Here is a 19,721-nt window from a genome sequence, read left to right as displayed (position 1 = left end):
GAAAATACTGCGGGTGCACAGGAATTGATTATTTAATGATACAGCTGGAATATAAATCTCTAATAGAGGCTAAACATATTGCCTTTCTAATATGAGCATCTTTGTCAGATCAAAGGAACAGCTTGATATTAAAAAAAAGAAAAATCTAGGTTGTGGTGACGTCATTGATTCAATGTTTGCATACAGTGCAATCCTTTCGTAGTTTGCCCACTTAAATTCAAATTCATTCTCTGTGCAATCAGCGACTCACCAGTTATACTCTGAACGAAGACACAGGCATATATGAGTCTGGATCTACTTCATGTTTGCTTGAATGCACAGCTATAATGGGAGACAGTCACGCCTGGAGTGCAGTTTGGATCATCCTCCCATCCACATAAACTGCATCCAAAGGCAAACAAATTAAACTAATTGCCCAACAAGTTCTAATATTTAAAGGACAAAATAAGTTTATTGGTGCCAGAGGCGGCGGGTGAAATTGTTTCCAGGTGGGGCCGTGCCATATTTAACCACTCTCAGTAACTATCCTCATATGATTTAGTATCAAACAAATGCAAATAAATGCAGTTTGTCAAAAGTACTTCACTGATTTAATTATTTCTTGATGCCAGCCTTAAAAAAAAAAAAAGTCAAGGCATTTTACCCTCTCGCACACAGCGAACACAATCACTTGAACACTACAGTATGGCATGAAAAACACAGACCACTTGTAATAAAGTTTATAGACTTTGTAAAGGAATATCAAGTAGTTATACTTTTGACTGGTATAATGTGCAGCACTTGCTCATTGATTCTGCTTGGGGCAATAAAATAACAGTCTTTTTTACATCAGGTCGGAGGATGCTGATTTTCTAAATTTACATGGCTGTGTACCGGGTATGCTGCTCCGTTGATGGGGCAAGGTTTCTCTTTCTCTTTGCAGATGAAATGTTCATAGAGAGACCAAACATAAACCTACCGCAGAATAATGACTTCCATTTTGTACATTCCACATGCTATTGAGTATGATGCATATTTTAAGCAAAAAAGGATTTTGTTTATCAAAAAGAAAACTTTCAACGTTCCTCCTGATCTTTCATTCCCATTTGAAAAACAACTTTTATTTCCATTTCCACAGACCTCTTTGAGAAATGCAAATTGCACCTGAGGTCATGGCGGGAAAAACATTTGCTTCCCACATACATGACATTTACTTAACCTAATAAAAGGCTTTCACTACCAAAACCTAATAAATCTTAATTGTAGAGATTGTAGGTCACAAAATGGTCTAATGACTCATTTTTAATGGTGATGATAATCCTGCCAAAAAAAAGCAAAAAAAAAAAAAAACAAGTGCAGCAGTTGAGAAAATGCTTCGATGGTTAATTTTTTTAATGGCAATGACAGCCTGTTTTGACACTTATTTTACGTGACAACTAGGATTAGAAACACGGTTAATTATCTTGCGGGTTTGATAGAACCAAACCATCCAACTCCAACAATTTTTTCAAACCCTATCTCTGGAAATGATGTTCCTGTACAACTAAACTGCACTCTCATTTCCATTTCTGAAACAAACTAATATATTCTCCCTAAAGGTAAGACTGCATAAGGAAGCAATTGAACCTTCACTCCGCAGGTCAGGATCCACGTCACATGTGAGACAGTTATTGTTAGATTTAAGTTTAATTTTAACTAGTTACTGTACATTTCATTTTCACAGGTTATGTGGTTTGGTTAAGGCCCCCAAAGCTACATAGATAGGTTTGGGTAAAATGTCACGGTTTGGCTTAAAATCTAACTTTTTCACAACATGTTTGAATCTCGCCCTCCATTTTGTGGGTTTCCAGGGTGATAAGTCCTACCTCGTCTAACTTATGACTGTAAAGGAGTTAGAAAAAAAGTAAAATAAATGGCAACATTTGTGATATGTCATGAAAAATGAAATCCAGCAAAAAGTACAATGCCCTTAAAACCTAATTGTTAATATAGTTGAATTGTATAGGAACTGAGAAATAGTAAAGTACGAGCTTGTCAGGAAGTCACAAACAATTTAGGAAAAGCAAAAATCCGGTGTTTTTCCTTTTACTGTTTAACCTTGGTGTACTTAGAGTAAAAAATGCAGAATTGGATACAGTTGGTTTATTTTGTGCTTCATTTATTGCTGGTGCTGTTTCTTTAAATTCAGAACACATTCCAGCTCTTCCCCTCTGCCTCCCCACATTTCTGACACACGTAACCAAATGAAATCTGACCTTGTGGTACACATTGTCGAATGCATTTGCAGGCCTCGGCTGTTGATCCTCCCTGCAGTGGTTTTATTTGCTTATAATCAATACATTAATGTCTGGAAATGATTGTGATAAAGCTCTTCAGCAAACACTTTGCAGAACATATCCAGAGAGAACACAAGTGTACAATGAGAGACAGTTTCTTTCAAACTACATTTTGCTCTCACGCATAAATGCCTGAGCAGCTTGTTCAATGAGAGCAGCGATGGAGACAAGTCACTCCGTCGTCCTCCGGTCTGAGGTTGAACGTGTCCTCAGGACAGAAACAGAGCAGCCTCCTCTTCTTGATCACCAGCAGCAATGGCAGTGACGAGGACTTCATCCAGCGCAGAGCTTATGGCTTCTGACAAGTGTGTGATGGGGGAGTTATCAGGGCCAGAGGTCCATAGAATCAGCTTTTAGGAAAGAGAGACTCTGCATCAGCATTTGAGTAAATTTGGCATGGATGGCTTGAGCTGTGATCACTGAGTTGTGGTCTGTAAACTGGCTTCACTAGGCATTTGTTTGTCCCTTAAGAATCAGCAAGATTTCTATACCAAAATGCATTCGCAAAACCGTCTTAGATTGTAGTTTGAGGCCTGACTCAAAGAAGAGCACACCACCAACACCTAGCATTAAGGCTATGGATTCTCTCTGCCTAAATGTCAAGCTAGTGTCAATGGCAGGAAATGTTACAATGACGGAGTAGAACACAAACAAGTACCTCAATAACAGCTTTTGTTGGGTTATTGACCATCTCACAGAAACACGAAGCAGAAACCTTTTAAGATGTGTTGGCAATGGAGTTCTATAACCTATAAGTCAAATCAATAATTTTAAACTGGTGTGAGTCACCACAGTGTGAAGCTGCCCCTTGAAGCCCCAAACGCAACACAGTGATTTTGAGCAGTGCTGTGCAGTATGATTGCATTTTACTCAACTCTTTGATCGAAAAAGGTTACAAACACATTTTTACTGCACATGCTTGAAAGAGAAAACAAATGTTAAAAGTATTACCCAAATGAAAATGTACATTCAATTTTACAGCACAATGTTTCGATTTAAGCATATATTGTTAATTGTGGTGAGTTTGCCATAATAGAAAGAATGGCATGTTCACTGCAAGTGCCTTGTCTAAACAGAAATTTTAGTTTCGTTTGGAGTTTAAGTTTGCTTGTAACCTCTCTGGCTATCTCCGGTAATTAAGTGTTAAACATTTATGAACACTGTCCACAACACAGAATACAGAGCTTGATTTTGTGTGAAAATGTCCGTATGTGGTGTGCTTCTGCTTTGATGTGAGCTATATCGTACAGAGCCACAGTATGTGATGATTATTCTTAAAAGCCCATGTTGGCCTGTTGTTGACAGAAGGAAACTGTGTCACAAAGAGCAGGATTTACTGTAGCTGGTGGCTCCTCTATGATCTGTTTCATTCATTTGTGTATGTCTGTGTTGGTGAGGTTGAGTGTGTATACACAGCGTGTATTAACAGCATGCGCACGCCTCATTATGTAGACAATGTGATTCCAGGCATTCCTTGTTTTGTGTGTGAAGAGCAGTCACTTGTCAACAGTGTTATGACAAATTGCAGTACAAAGGGGATAAGCAGTCTTCATGTCAGCAAACCTTCCTGCAAATCATGATCTCGCTCCCTCTGAGCTGCCCTTGTTTTCTTTTATCAGAGGCATAGTGATATTCATGGAAGCCACAAATCAATAATGCAATTGCTTTTTTTTTAACAAAGCTCACTCCCCTACAGCATTGTACCTGCTTCTTCTTTTTTTTCACAGTGTGCAGTGTTCCACAATTTCAAAAAATTGGCCTGTGTTTGAATCACCTCAGTAAGAAAAAGATGTGGTGGAATGGTAAAAACCCATGTTTTCCTTTTCTTCTGACAACATTTAAATTTTAAAGCTGTGCTAAAAAGGAACAGGAAAAAGAAAGCGACAGTTACTATTTTATACAAATGGTAGTTGTAAAGATGGGTTTTCTTTGGTTTTGCTTGGGAAATAAAAGCAAGTAATCCGCTCAGTCAGAGACAATAACGTCAGAGGTGACCACTCAAACTGTTTTGTATTTGACAGACTCTGCTCTTTGGGGGAGTTTTCAAAGAATCGAAGCAACAAAGATGATTCTTCTCAACACAAGCACATAACATCATTGTCAATGATACATGGCTGCATCAGTAAGTAGTTTGTCAGCTGTTAGCCGTGCAACTTGTGAATGAGCCACTGATAATGCGATTTTAGTGCTCTGCCTCAGCTATTGCAGCAGCATGCTTGTCTACTGCATAGTAATTTCTTTGACATCGACAAGGCCCTGGTAAAATAGTACTATATGAAAACCAAATACCAGAATCTGCTCCAAATAAAGAATATCTGCATGACGATTGCTTTGCAACTTTTCCTTAAGTATGTAAAAAGTTGTCACAGAGTGGATGACATCACTCACAGTTTCCAGCTTAGTGGAACAAGGCATGTAAACGCCAGCCAAAACGGCACATGAAAACTCCCTTGCTATGTATGTGAATGTAGCTCCCACAGCCAACAGTTACATGTGGACAGAAATGTTCCGTCACCGTAATTTGACCAAAGTGCCACAATTTGTTGGTCGTAACAGCAACAAGCTATCTGCCTCTTATCTTTCCACTCACGGATTTATTCCAGTGTACCTGAATCATCTAAAAGCCGTCAATGGTGCCGATTGGGTCCAGAATATTTTACTGTAGGAGTAGACTTATGAAAGGACCCTCAGTTCCTCGCAAAGGCCGTAAGCTTGTCCACCTCTTTGTCCAGTGATCTCACATTGTCCATGATGACAGAGCATGGGGCTTATCTCTTCTCTATCAGTCCCTGTTGTCTGGTTCGAGCTCTTCCCCCTCCATCACTTTGCTCCTTCTCTGGAGCCTCTTTGTGTCCTACTCTGATTTCTGCAGAGATGTCTATTGTTCTCCTTCTGGTTGGCAAAGAACATCAACATTGTTGAACAAAAGTGGTAATAACGCAGCGACAACAGTAATGAGCTGCATGCACAGTTGATGCATACACTCACAAAATATAAATATTAGTTTATTTCCTTTAACAAAGGGCCAGAAAGATGGCAGCACTTACTAATGAGGACAGTTAAAATGAGCCTTGGCAAAATGGTTCATGCTTACAAGCTATTTGTGTGCTAAACGTGACAGTTGTCTTCGAGAAGCAAAGGCAGAAGCAACGCAAGAAAACCTTTTTAGGAAGCGATCAGGGTAGATGAGCGGGTCCATGAAGTGTCTGAATGGAAATTGTGCAACTGTTTTCTTACAGTCCATTCAGTGCTTTAAAGAAATAGCATATTATTATTCACTTTCTTGCTGAGAATTAGCTGAGAACATTGCCAGCATTCTTTAGAGTATGTATGCTTGTGTAACTTCAGCCAGCAAATAATTAGCTTAACCCTTCGACCCTGACACACTGTATCTAAAGTCACATGCTTCTGTTCTGAGTTGAAATGCTCACAAAGTAGTAGCACTGACTTCTAGCAGACATTTAAAATGAAAATGCACGATTTCCAGTAATTTTGAGACTGGGGTTAGGGCAGCTGTGAAGGTGTCTGCCCAGCTAAGTGTAGGCAGAGAAATCATTTTGATTTTACAACTAAATTAGCCACAGTTCCAACTTGTATACACATGGTTTGAATTACTCCTGGACCCTTCATTGCATAAATATGGATCACATGTCACAAAAAAGAGCAGAACAAGAGCTTTGTAATGATGCTGCATATATGTACATAGTGACAAAGTCAGATGAAGAATCAAACATTCTGTAAAGCAATATCTTTCCTGAATTTTCGAGCCATTTTCACACTCTAGCTTTTCAGTTAAATAAGTCAGGAACTCCATGTTGTTCCACAGTGTTCCACCAATAAAAATAAATTGCAGATGTTATTATGATGATACCAGAGTGTTGTCATGTAATCTGGTTATGAAAATCCGGCTACTTTCTGCTTTACGTCTCCAGCATCATGCTGACAAAACACTTTGAATAAAAAATAAGCATAGCATAATGTGTTTTCTTGGTGTTGCAATGATTCAAGAGTTGTGGTCAAAAGATGAGCACAGTTCATGTGTGTACAAATAAGCGGTGAGGATTCCTGACTGTGGGGGACCAAGGCAAAGCGGCTATTGGCAGCCCCTTTTTTGAGGACATGAGGCTTACCCAGTAAAAGAGAGTGGCTTTTTTTGTTGTTGTTTTTCTAATCCCTCCACTGTTGCCAAGTGCTTGCTCAAAGGAAATCCAAATTAATCTTTGGTTTTGTTGGGTTTCTCTCTATAAATTTTTGTAAAGTCTTCACCTTACTATGTGAAGTGCCTTAAAATGGCATATGTTGTGAAGTGATGCTCTGTAAATCAAATTGAATTGAATTGAATTGAGGTGGGGTCAAATATGGGCCTGGTTTACCATCTCTGCAAGAAGGCTAGAGTATGTAAACAGTGAAGTGAATGAAACAAGTACATGTATCACTAAGCACATACTTTTTTCCAAAATGCTAAGTCATACAGTATCCCACTACTACAATTCTGGTATCACCAGATTCTACACCAGGCATCACCAAATGGCGGACCTCGGTCCAGATCCTGACCGAGTGATGGTTCTGTCCGGACTCATGACCAATCTCTGATAAATTCACGATAACAGATTTTCATGGAGCATTTTTTCCGACAGTCGCGGCTATAGACAGCAGGCGCTGCTACTCCAGTTAATATGGCAATAGCGCCACTCAGTTGAGCTAATCAAATCGTTCGGTAGCTCGCTGCCGCTGCCTCTTGGCGCTTGCCTATACAGCAGAGCAGAGAGGAAGAGACAGTGATTACGGCATGGCTTGCTTCAGAAGAAGGAAGGTTGATGAATAAATCCGCTGCTTTGAAGATGAGTGGATGGAGAAATGTATGTTCATTCTTCCGTCAGCAGTTCACAACCAGTGTGTCTCATATGCTTTGAAAACGTGACATTAATTAAAGGTAGCAACGTGAAGCGCCACTACGAGACAAAGTACAGCTCTTTTGAGCAAAGTTATCCCCTGAAGTCCGAGCTGAGGGCACGCAAAATAACTGAGCTGCAAGCCCAGTATGACAGATCTATCCGACTCATCACCACATTTACCTCCCAGCAACGTGCAAATGAAACCTTTTATTTATTGTTTTCTGAGGATGTTGACTTTTTTACTTGAAGTGGAGGCCTTCAGTTCTTTAGTCTGGGACCTCTTTAATTTAAGAGATAAAAGGGTTATTGGGCTCTGTTTGCACTTTTTTAAATGTATTTTATTCTGAGATTTTTGTTTTCTTTAATCTGAAATAAAGGCCTCATTTTATTTTTGTCAGGGACTACTTATATATATGGTAAAAGAGCTAACAGTGCACTCAGTTAAACATATTCTGTACTGAAAATTGACAATAAGTATTGTTGAAACCATGAAAATGTGGCCATAGGGGAAGGCTATAAGACACAAACTGGACTTCGGTTCAGACCTTTGACTTGGAGAAAATTTTAATAACTGGACCTCAGTGACTTTTAATTGAATACCCCTGGTCTAGACAATCTCCCTGACAAAATTATGAGAATATATCTCTACTACCAGAATTTTATCGTGGGATACATGTAAAGAAGACAAAGGTCTGGAGAGATAAGATATTATATGTATGACTAACCCTTACAATGATCAATATACAAGCCTAAAAGTAGACGAAGTGCAATTTCTCTGTAAATAGCCCAAGGTTCATGGGATCAACTTGATTGCAAGCAAAATAAGCTTTTTCTTGTTCGGCCCAAATCTTATGCAGCTTACTGATTAATGCACTGCATTCTCATATCTTTAAGTCGTATCAAATGGAACGTGCAACGAAGACGTAGTTTATGGTCAGGCACATGTCTTAGAGTATCTTGAGTGTTGTTGTCATTGCAAGGCTGCCAGACACTCCTGAATAAAGAATGATAATGAGTTACTTCAGTCTTCCCCTGTCTGACTTTAGGCCTCGTCAGTCCATCTGTTCAGCATTATTCTTGAATAGTTTATCTATGATGCTAAAGTGGAAAAAGAAGCAAAATGTCACAATTCTTATTTCAGCCTGGTTTATTTTCACTATTTCACCTCATTTCCGGGCACTCTATCTGTCAACCAGCTGTCCTCTGGGATTGCTCTGAGGTCCTGATCACCTGAATCTCCACACCCACCTGCCCAACTGTAGCTCACTCCCTAATGACCCAGCTCTGACTTCCACAATCGCATTACTTGTTTTTTTTTTATTCTTCAATCAGCTCCCATTGTATATACCTGCCATCCCACTGTGTCACTCAGGGTTCCACTGCATTTCCATTACCATTGTGTAATGTGGATGCTCTGGTTTTCTGCCACATGCACCACTCCTACCTCTCTGTATGCTTTTAATAAAAGCACTAAACTGTTCCTGTCAGCCTGTTTTGTGTCTGCACTTGGGTCCCCCTTTCTGTCTTCATCATGCACACTGTGGCAAAAAATCTAGTAAGTCAAAGCCATGTAGTTACACAGTATGTGGGAAGTTAGTTTGACAGCTAAATACCGAGGTAACTGAATAAGTTGTCCAGTAAAGCCGGGCTCACACCACAGGAGCTTTAAAATCCTAACACATTTTGAAGCCTGGTTGCATCATGCACATGAAGTGAAATTTTGCAGATATTACTAGTCTCAGACATACATACAAGATTAAAAAATGATCGCGCAGCACACACACACATTACAGCAGTCAGGAAGCAGTTCGCTTCATGTGATCTCATGGGGAAGCAGGTGTAAACAAAATGGAGACCGCAGTGCAAGAACTTGCGGTAATGCAAAGAAGAAGGCTTAAACGAGTGTAGTTGAGAAAGGGCTTGGGGAGCTGCACTCAATACAATCTGGAAGTTTTAACAATCAATTTTCATATCTGGAGCTAATGTTTGCCTCAGGGGCTTGGAATGTTTAGTGCTGCTTGGCAACAGTGTCTGCTGCTCTAGCGGGACCATGATAATCACACCCATCCTGATTTTAACTTCTGAACTTCTTGCAGCTGGAGATGTTGAAGACTGGATCTGAAAACCTCTCGCATTAGCAAATAATCTTGGCTGAACAGTTCAGACCAAGATCCGAGACCAGATTTCTCCTCTGATTGGCAAAGAGAGGGGCCTGGAACTCCTGCAGTGTAATCTTGGCCCAGGGCAGGCCTAAGTTGCCTTCCTTTGCATTATTTTGCATCTTCTGTCTAATTAATCTTAATAGAAGTGTTTCACAGCAGAGATTTAACTTGTCACAGTAGGGAAAGCACAGGTGTAGTAATTATGGGTCAGTTCTATTAGGTGCCCCAATCAGCCATAACACTGAACCAGCATGGACAAACACAGGACCTCCCTTAAGTGGAATTACATCCTCATTAATACAGCGGTTCTTTTCCTATTGTGACAAGTCAAGGTGTCTGCTGTGAAAAAGGTTTATCCTCTACAGGAGCTTTAGGATGTCAATGACAGTGGTCACGTTGTCACAGTGTTCAAAATTTGTACTTGAAAAACACTTAGTAGCATCAAAGGCATGGAAAATCAAAATGAGCAGGAAGCACACTGGCTTGTTTAAAGGACCTCTCAGCAGGTTTAATAGGATTTTCGCAAATTAATGGACTGATGTTTATTTGATGTTGTTGGATAAACTGTGAAACGTTCACAACCAGCAGCTATTAACTACATCATTACACTCTCTTTTTTTTCCCATCTTGATCTTTCTTTGTGTCCCAGTTTGTCTCTGTGGAGGGTCGATGACTAAAAGATGCAGCTAGAGTCTATCTTCTTCTCTCCCATCTTACTCCCACTCTCATTTCACTCTCCAACTCTCTTGTTAAGACAGGATCATCAGCAGCTCAATTAACAAAGTTGATGAGTGCCACTATGAAGGTGCCTTTCAGGATAATTCTCACTATGGGACTGGCATGTGTAGAATTCCTTTTGATGTCACTCTAAAGAAAAGCCTCTTTGTTTGTAATTCTTAATTTCTAAAATCATCTTCCTGTTGCTAATGATGCATGAATATTGAGAAGGATCAATGTCACATTAGATTAAATGAAGAGGAGGAAAAAAAGCAAACTGCACCAAAGAAGAAGAAAAAAAATCTGTAGTGTTAAAAACAGCTGAGCGGTTGAGGTTTGCTTGCAAGGTCTTCCAAATAAATGTAATTTGGTTTATCTTACTGAATGAAGCATGAAGGACTTTTCTCCCATTTTGCACTATTCTCTTTAGGGAGGTCCTTGAAATAACTTTGAGTCTACATCAAGCAACTGTTTTGCACAGTGGGTTATTTTGGTATCTGGGGTAACCCAGCTACAAAACACAACAATATGTTCTCACTTAGTCCTTATTGATGATAAGCCAATGTTTTCCCTGTCATTGTAAGGTAGATATTGTTTGCAAGTAGTTTTTGTTGTTGTTGTTTTTCTTTCTTTTTGGATTCGACTAGAGAAATGCAAATTATCAAGAAGTATAAGGATTTTTTGTGTCTTCTCTTTTTTTTTTAAAACGTAATTTAATAGAGTCATCCCGGAATGTTGTTATTTTAAATATTCAAACTATAAAAACTAATTATCCCATGGTGAGTTATCGATTTGCCAACCCCATCTTCTAAATTTATACATTTTTTATACATACAAAATGTAATGGTGCCCAGGTATCATTGATAATGTGGAAATATTGGTCGTAAAATTCTGTTCACAAAATGATGTATATCATTTCAGTGATAAATTAGAATCTAGTCTCATTTATTTTCTGGCAATATCTGTTCTTGTAATACATATCTGCCACGTCTGAGGGATTTGCTTCTGCAACTGAGCCTTATTAAGCAGTTTTTCATGGTCGTGTTTCAGAACTCACAGTGCATGGCTTAGCTTTGCGAAAGTATGACCCGAAGCACAAATTAACTACTTTACTGAAATATTTCCCAAAACTTAACCAAAGAGCTTTTACTGTCTAAACATAACTACAAGAGGAGTGTGAACCCTGGTCCTGAGTGTTAACTTTTTTGGTTTGAACAAAAACACAGTACTTTCTGTGTACAGAATATTGTGCCAGTGAAGCAAATCCAACCAGCAATTAGATTTCCCATTTAAACAAAAATGAATCAAAATAAAATATGAAAAGTGCATAAACAGGCTGATCTCAAGTGCATTTTGGAGCACACGATATGTAGCAGAACTCGTGCAATGAAAGACAAATATGCAATTTAAATAAGAGGTCAATCCTGCATAAGCCACAGGTGAAATTTGAATTTCCTGAGGCAATTAAATAAAGAAAGGCATTGAATACATGTCCTCCCCTTTATACCACTGACGTGACTCAAAATGAGCATTAATTACAATACAATAGAAGGAAAACATGCCTAAATTGCAATACACATTTTCTCTCATGTGTAAATATTGCCCATTTTCTTTTTGTGAATCACAGTTTGAATCCAGAGTTTTGATATGTAGAGCAATGATCTGGACCTAACTGCTGCAAAATCATTATACACTATCTGACTGAAACAGCGAAGAAATGAGAGATGGAAGAAAACTGTCTTTAACAGTCATCAGCTCGCTGTTGGAAACAGTGTATGAATGCAAATAGCCGGAACACCTGCAAAGGCATGGTGAGGTTGTTTTTCTTTTTTTGCTGTCTTTCTTTCTTTCTCTCTCCCATTTCTTTCTCTGCAGCATTCAGGTGTTCTTATGAAAACACATTGTAGCTCAACACAATTTGCATGACAGAGATACCAGGAGAGGTGTAGAACTACGAGGTTTAGTCATACCAGCTTAATTAACTTGCAGAGAAAATTGAAATACACTTTATTGAAAAAACATTATATTTAATAAATCTATTTGCTGTTTTGAAAATGCATGAATGCGTAGAAATGGTAGAGGATAAATTGTTAAGTGTCATGAGGGTCATTATTATATGCAGAAGCACTCCATGTAATGGAGGAGCAGAAGTTCATGTTATTCATCAATTACATGATGTTCTCACACGTTGCTGGTCACATATGACTCATGTATGCACTGTTTGTAAATGGGGGCACAGAAGTGTTCAAGCTAATGAAAACCAGCAACTAAATGCATGTTCAGATCTCTCTGAAAATATTTCAGATTGGCTGCATGGTGAAGGACATGACATTATGAAGCTGTCATAGAGTGGGTTGTTTAAAAACAGGTCATGATTTCAACCTGTGGCCTAAACGCCTGATTTATAGATACTCCCTTAGGTGCTTTTTTTTTTTTTTTTTCACAGAAAGTGACATTGAGGCAGATTTCAACAATAGTAGAGCTACTGCTGCAGTAATTGCTCTTGTGATATGCAACATCACAGATAATGCAGTAAGAGTATAAAGTGTTGATAGAATTCTATATGGTTTGTGGATATGAAGAATTTAAGAAAAAACTATGAGAAAAGTTTAAAAATGAGACATTGTTGGTAGATGCAATGTCTGTTTAAAAGGCAAAAGCAAAAAGGCAATTTTGTATTGGGACAGAAATTATCTACAATTTTCATTCCAAAAAGCCTCCTTTGCACTTAAAGGTACTTGTTGATTTTCAGACTGCTGTTGTGAAATGTTTTTTTTTTAACAACTGAAAGCCCACTTTTGTTTTTAAAATCCACTGTTTTGTATGCATGTTTGAAACATTCTATTCTCTTACAATAATTTCCACTTTAATATACCTCTGGGGGAGATTAGAAGAAGCAAACTCTCCCGTAGTCGGCTCAGTGACACGCTGCATTGACTGAAGTCTGAATTGCTATGCTCAGTCGCATATTTCAGCTACATCAGCAGGCTATTCACCGGGTTGATTCCCTGATTTGTTATGTTGGGCACTGAGAAGTGCCCTCGGGCTGCCTGTACTCTGTGATGGATCTGAGACACCTGCACTGTGATGGACAGGTAACGGGGTGCGACTCCCCTGCTCTGATCATGACCCCTGCAGCTCCGGCAGCTCTTCGCCTATTGGTGCATGCAGCGCTCTGGCTCGCTCAGAGGGGGGCTGACAGGTAAATGCGCAAGGAGCCCCCTGCTGAACAGAGCTGCAGGTGAAATAAACCTGCTGCTAGCATGTGTGTGTGTGTGTTGTGTGTGTGCGATAGGCCATTCCAGTCACTCAGCCTCTCACTGAGAAGAGTTAAGGGTGAAATAAACCTGCAGTCTTCCATAAAACGCAGAACCTCCTCGCGCGCATATGTGCGTGGCGAGTGAAAAGTGAGGTTGAACTGAAGTTTTCGACAACAGATGCGTGTGTGCGCTCCATGATGCAGCTTAGTTGTCACACCATTCATAAATGTCCATCAGCCAGCAGCACACGGAGGCAGAGTGTCGATCACAGTTAAGCTCTCCCTCTTTCTCTCTCCGCGGCTCTCTTCCTCAGCCGGGCCCTAGCGGAAGGAAAGAACCACTAATGGCCGCTCGTTATAGAGAAACACCGACATGAAACAGGCCTTAATGAGCTGTTTTCTGTTTTGTATTTTTCTCAGGGGATCATTGTTATTGGTGAGAAATTGATTGGCAGCAGGCCCGCACCCCTAGGTGATGTGTGAGATCCTGGGCGATAGCAAAGTTGTTGCAGCATGGGCAGCTTTGTGTAGATATTTGCAGCTGCAGGGTGTGTGAATGCATGTGCCTGTGTCTTTGCACATGGGAGTTAGTTTGTGTCTGTAGAGCATAGGGAGAACATCGGAGAGAAAAACACACTCCATTAGTATCCATTTCCATTTGTCCTTTGTAAAACACATTTCAAGCAGTAAAACAGCGTTCAAAGAAAACAGCTTAAATTCTTTTGAAAGTTTGAGGGATCGTGCTTCTTAGAAACTATATGAGCTGGTATTCCACGCAGGCAATGGTTGTCAGAATTGTTCTATGAAACAATGTAGAAACTGCAGTATCACTATGTGCAATTCTCTGCTCTTGAGATATTTTGTATTCATATCCAATTGAATAAAAAATCCAACAAATCAAGGTCCAACTAGAGAAAGCTTATTTAACCTTCCATTATCAACTCACATAGAATTATTACCCAATGACACTCAGCGGAGCCTTTCAGCATCTTTTATCTAGTTGTTTTACTTTTTTTTATTGCACATTTACTACGTGGCTCAGTCTCAGTGCCCTCATTAACCCTGTCGGGCAGCAGCAAGAAGCTGTTTTCAGCAAACAAGCTATGATAAATCTTCTGGATGTTATCTCTTCAGCAACAAATGGTAGACAGACTAATTTAGCAACCGCCAGCAAGCAGCTTAAGGGCCAGAGAGTTTACCAGGAGTTGGTGGAGACCAAAGTGGAGCTAAAAGGAACATACATTTTGGACTTTAACTCAGGTAGAAAAAAACAGAAACGCCAATGCTGTTTTTTCTTCATGGTATTGAGAATATCAGTTGCCACCAGCTACAGCATGTTAGCACCATTCTACATGTCACAGGTGTTTGTCTGGTGGATGCTTCTTTGATAGAACTGTGGATTTATCTGTTTTTAGAAAACTGTCATATTGACCAACACTAGTATCTACTGTAGTTTAGCCAATAGAGCAGAAACATGGTCAGTCTTAGGTCTCTTGGGAAATCTGGACATTATCCAGTCCAAAAAAAGGAAACACGACAGAAAATGAGGGGACAGAGATAGAGTGGAGAATGCAATAAAGGTTTCCTGCTGGCAGAACTCAAACCGTGGAGATTGCAAATAACGGTCACCAGGATGGCCAATTTCAGCTGAAAACATACTTCATGCACGAACTCAAAGGCTAAAATTTTGTGGAAGTCGGCGAATAAAATGCAGAAATAAATTACAGAAAATACTGATAGGAAGCGGCTGCCAGTTGGTCCAATAAGTCTGTTTTGTTACAGCATCATCCAGACTGCATCTTTACAACTCAAGATAATAAAAATGGATAAAATGCTCGAGAAAACAGAGTGTTGCGATGATGAATAGATTCTTTGTGTATTGTCTGTAAAACAGCAGTAATTAAGTCATAACTAAGTAATGCAGTGTTTCTTGTCAGATGTTGTGGGATTGTCTGAGTGATGGCTGATGATTGTTTACAACCCAGATGCTCATGTCATTCTGTGTTCATTTAGCATCTAGGTGTAAAGGCAACTACGGAGAATTCTAATCAGAACCAACAGACTTTCCATTGTATTTAACTTTTCAAAATTGATTTTTTTTTTGTTGTTTTTTTTTGTCACAAGACCAGAAGAAAGATGGTACCTCATCACATAATCATTTGCAAACTTCTCTAAATGTCTTTGTTGTTGTTGTAGCAGGTGAGGATGTAGGAGCTCAATCAGCAGAGAGGTTTCTAATTCTCGTTCATTTATTTGCAACTTCATATTCTTTTGCTGGTTTATTCACAAGAACAGTGGTTGGACAATACATTATTGAGCATGCCTTTGAAAAATGTTGTTTTGTGTTGCAGCAACTCGACTTTTTGTATGAAAATCTCACCTGGTGCTGCTTTACAAAGCAAGGATACGTTTAAATACATGTAAGATTTTATTTGTAATCCTTTTCTCAAAGGACAAGTCAGCGCCCCAAAAGTGACTGAAAGGTCTTCGATTTCTCCCCTGCTAGGTTGGGGGAGAACCGTGATTATTACCAGCTGTATTTGAATAGAGCTAATCTACGCATCAAGCAGCAGCACTCAGTCTGCACTTGGTAGATAAAGGCAGCTGGCATGCTCCAAGGCCAGGCTGAATATCAGACGACTACAGACGAAGCCTGTTCTCTCCAACACAGGCCCCCGAAAGCAGCAAGACTCCATCCATGATTATAGCCCGTCCAACCACAGCGCCTCAGAAAGTGACTGGAGATGAGAAAAGATTGCGCTATTATTTAAAATCGGTAGAGAAACACAATGTTTTTTGCTATGGTTGCAAAGCAATTCTCCAAGCCGGAGGTAGAACCAGCATGAGACCATTCATCTTTTAAAGAGTGGAACATAGGATTCACTCAGAGGTCATGCATACGTCAAATTTTTTGTCCGTCAAGGAACAATTTTCATTATGAGCCTCATCACGAGGTGCTGTGTCTTCTGCTTTGAAATGACAACAATTGAGCAAAATCAACAACAGAATAGAAAACTACTGTTAAGCTTAATGTTGGTGGATTTTGCATTGTGTACGGAAACGTCTCAAAGGAGCTCCCAGATCCCTGCCGCTGGACTGATCGTGTCCGTATAACATTTGGCTTCAGTCGAACTTTTTTCCAATTAGCCTGCATGCAGCATCCATGTGCTGTGCGTTGTTGTTTACGCTGAGCATGTGTTTGTGTGACATTTCAGGGAGTTTGGCCGTTGGAAGGTGAACAGCTTGGCCCTGGAGAGACAAGAGAACAATGGCTTTTCCTTACCGCTGGACCCAGAGTTCCTCCAGACCATTAGGCAGCTGGGCAGGAGGCCCAGTCTTAGCGCCATCACTGACAACATCATCAGGAAATACGGAACCCACTTCCTGCTCTCTGCTACACTGGGAGGTAAATAAAATACATGTGTTGTGGTCCTCCTTACTGTAATTGACCATCCCTCACACAAGGAGAAACGAGGTGCTTGAAGGGGAGATTTTAGGGATCCACATTGTGCTTTCACAGGAAGTCTTATTGGAACCTTTTTATGACTTTAAAAAACTGTATCAGTGGTTAATAGTGAATAAAACACAGTGCACAAGTGTTTGCTAATTGCTTCAAACACTCACTGGGTTTTTACTGTTTTTGAGACTTGGGGTATTTTCAGTTGCCTTGCCAACTCGGAATTTCTCCAAGATATATTCAAATGTCAAAGTCATGCAACATTAGATTGCGAAAAAACAAAAAAAGGTCACAAAAAGGTGATGCTTTCCAGAAACTGAATTACAAAGGGACAAAGAGATTTTTATGTTCTGATTTGATTCCAGAATTGTGTTCCAGCAGCAGCTCCCATTCCTGCAGCTATTTTTGCTCAAAAGAGCCGATGTACACATCACAGCCAAAGTCGTGTTCTCGTCCCCCCTACTTTCTCTTCCTGCCCATCCCTGCTGTTTTAGACCCTCAGCTATCAAAAAAGTGAATTGCAACAAAAAGTAATACTTCAAAATAAAGTCTAAAGCAGAAATGTATTTGTCAGTTGAACATATTTGATGAAGCTCCTTGGCTTCGGCTCACGCAACTAAATATTTAACTAAATATTGGCTGAGCTGTGAATGTGGGATTGTTTGTGGTTGTTTAAGCTCATATTCTCTGACTGAACATATAAAATCTGTCTTTGTAGTTGTTTGACAAAAATACCAGTGGATCCTCTGTTTCCATAACAAGAGATCTAAGTTAGCTCGAGTACTGGAATGCACTGCAAAGCTCCAGTGGCTATCTGGTGCACAATCTCCTCTCAGCTCGTCTGCTGGCTCTTTTCATCTTTTGTCTCTAGTGCATAAACTCTCAAAGCCATGATGCCTATCAACAGTATTCAAATAGATTGGAAAGACAGTTTTGCACATTATCTGTTGTAAACAAAAGGAAAGAAATGCAGCTGCTCAAAGTGGCCTAACATAACCTTCAGTATTACATTTAGCCTCTGTTCAAGGTGCTCTGTTGAGCTTGTTTTGAATAAATATGGTAAATGGTCTGCACTTTCATAGCGCCTTTCTACCTTCGTGGTGCTCAAAGCACTTTACAGTGTGTTTCTTATTCACCCATTCACACACACGTTCACACTGCAATGGTGAAAGAACATTCATGAAAGGGGCTCGCCTGCCATTGGGAGCAACTTCGGGTTCAGTGTCTTGCCCAAGTACACTTCAACATGTGGAGGGGCAGTGGATCAAACCACCAACCTTGTGATTAGAAGACAGATATATATATATATATATATGTGGTAAATGGTCTGCACTTATATCACGCCTTTCTACCTTAGTGGTACTCAAAGCGCTTTACAGTGTTTTCTCATTCACCCATTCACACACCAATGGTGAAAGAACATTCATGCAAGGTGCTGCCTGCCATAGGGAGCAACTCTGGGGTCAGTCTTGCCCAAGGACACTTCACCTGTGGAGGGGCGGGGAACAAACTTGCAACCATGCGATCAGACGGCAGCCCGCTCTACCACCGGAGCCACATCCTGCCATACATATACAGTGTTACTCATCAAAAAGCCTTGTGCATCCTTGCAACCTAATATGATACATTTTTTAGAGTAAAGTATTTTCCTGTTCTTTGTTGTTTCTATTCATATTGTTTGCTGACAGTCTTCACCACTACCTTTGTTGGTGCGTCTCCTTCATGGTGCATTACTGCCACCAGTGTGAAACCAGTGGTAGGATCAGACATGTGCATCTGTGCGCGCACTAGACCAACAAAATGGTGACACACTCATAAAAACTGCCCCATGTTGCTACCAAAAAACTCCACGTGGTGCCTTTAACCCTTAGAGCCCAGCAGAAGCCCTTTTTTTCACATCTTGTCATCTCAGTTTAATTGCTCGTCAAGTATTAACTGCACCGTGGTGCAGCACGTATCCAGATGACTTGACCTTCCCAACAATGCCGGTTGGCATCTGTACAATAAAATGTCAGCAAGAACAAGCAATCTTGAATATATATCAAATTTCACAGTGATTACAAGCTTACTACAACTCTGAATCCATCTTTTCATTCCGCCAGTTTTAATTACTCGTGAATTTCATTGTATAGATATGTTAATATCATACCACAAAAAGAACAGAACTGGAACTTTATAATTATGCTAATTACATATGTACATGTGGGTGTACACACACGTGGTAAAGACAGATCAAATTTCTGTAGAGTGATATCTTTGTTAGTTTGTTCACTCATTTTCACATTCTTTCAGTTCAATATGTCATAAACTCCCTATTATTTATAGCAAGTAGGCTGCTGTATGGGAACATTTCAGTAAATTGACTGACATTTATTGCTGTTAGGTATTAAGCACTTTTTCTTTTCTCATATTCTACATCATGGACTCTTCCATCTTTATGTTTCAGATATTTTCAGATTCAAAACAATCTCCACTTTATAGATATCTCTACTGCCAGCATTTAATGGTGAGATACATGTACAAATACAACACTTTCATAATATGTTTTTTTTTCCGAGTGTAGAAACAAATATATATACAGGTAATATCATATCAAATGATGCAGATCCAGATAGTCTTGATTGTTCTGAAGGGAACAAAATATAGCATGAATGGCTCACCCTTATAATGACCAAGATAACAGATTAAAAGTAAAGGTAGTGAAATCACCCAGAAAATAGCCGAGGGCTCGTATGGTTAATTTTGCAGTCTGGGTGACCTGCAGACCCCCACAGCTACACTTACTGTCATATATCACAGGTGCTTTATTCTGTCGTTCCAGTTTTGCATGACTTTGTCCACCCTTTTGTTCCTAATAACTTTAATCATTATTTTTCTGTATATTCATCCATCCATCTATTATCTATACACCGCTTA

The 19,721-nt window shown here is 39.7% G+C and overlaps 1 protein-coding gene across 1 annotated transcript in view; it reads left to right on the top strand.

Moving 5' to 3' along the window:
- brinp3a.1 (bone morphogenetic protein/retinoic acid inducible neural-specific 3a, tandem duplicate 1) overlaps positions 1-19,721 on the top strand; it is a 59,266-nt gene that overhangs the window by 4,587 nt on the left and 34,958 nt on the right. The window contains exon 3 of the mRNA XM_008295508.1: positions 16,564-16,754. Coding sequence (XP_008293730.1) covers positions 16,564-16,754 — 191 coding nt within the window. The remainder of the gene's footprint in view (positions 1-16,563; positions 16,755-19,721) is intronic.

This window comes from Stegastes partitus, unplaced genomic scaffold (genome assembly GCF_000690725.1).
Source record: "Stegastes partitus isolate 25-593 unplaced genomic scaffold, Stegastes_partitus-1.0.2 Scaffold23, whole genome shotgun sequence".
Lineage (NCBI taxonomy): Eukaryota > Metazoa > Chordata > Actinopteri > Pomacentridae > Stegastes > Stegastes partitus.
Note: the sequence above shows the minus strand (reverse complement) of the source record. Positions and strands in the feature narration are given on the sequence as shown.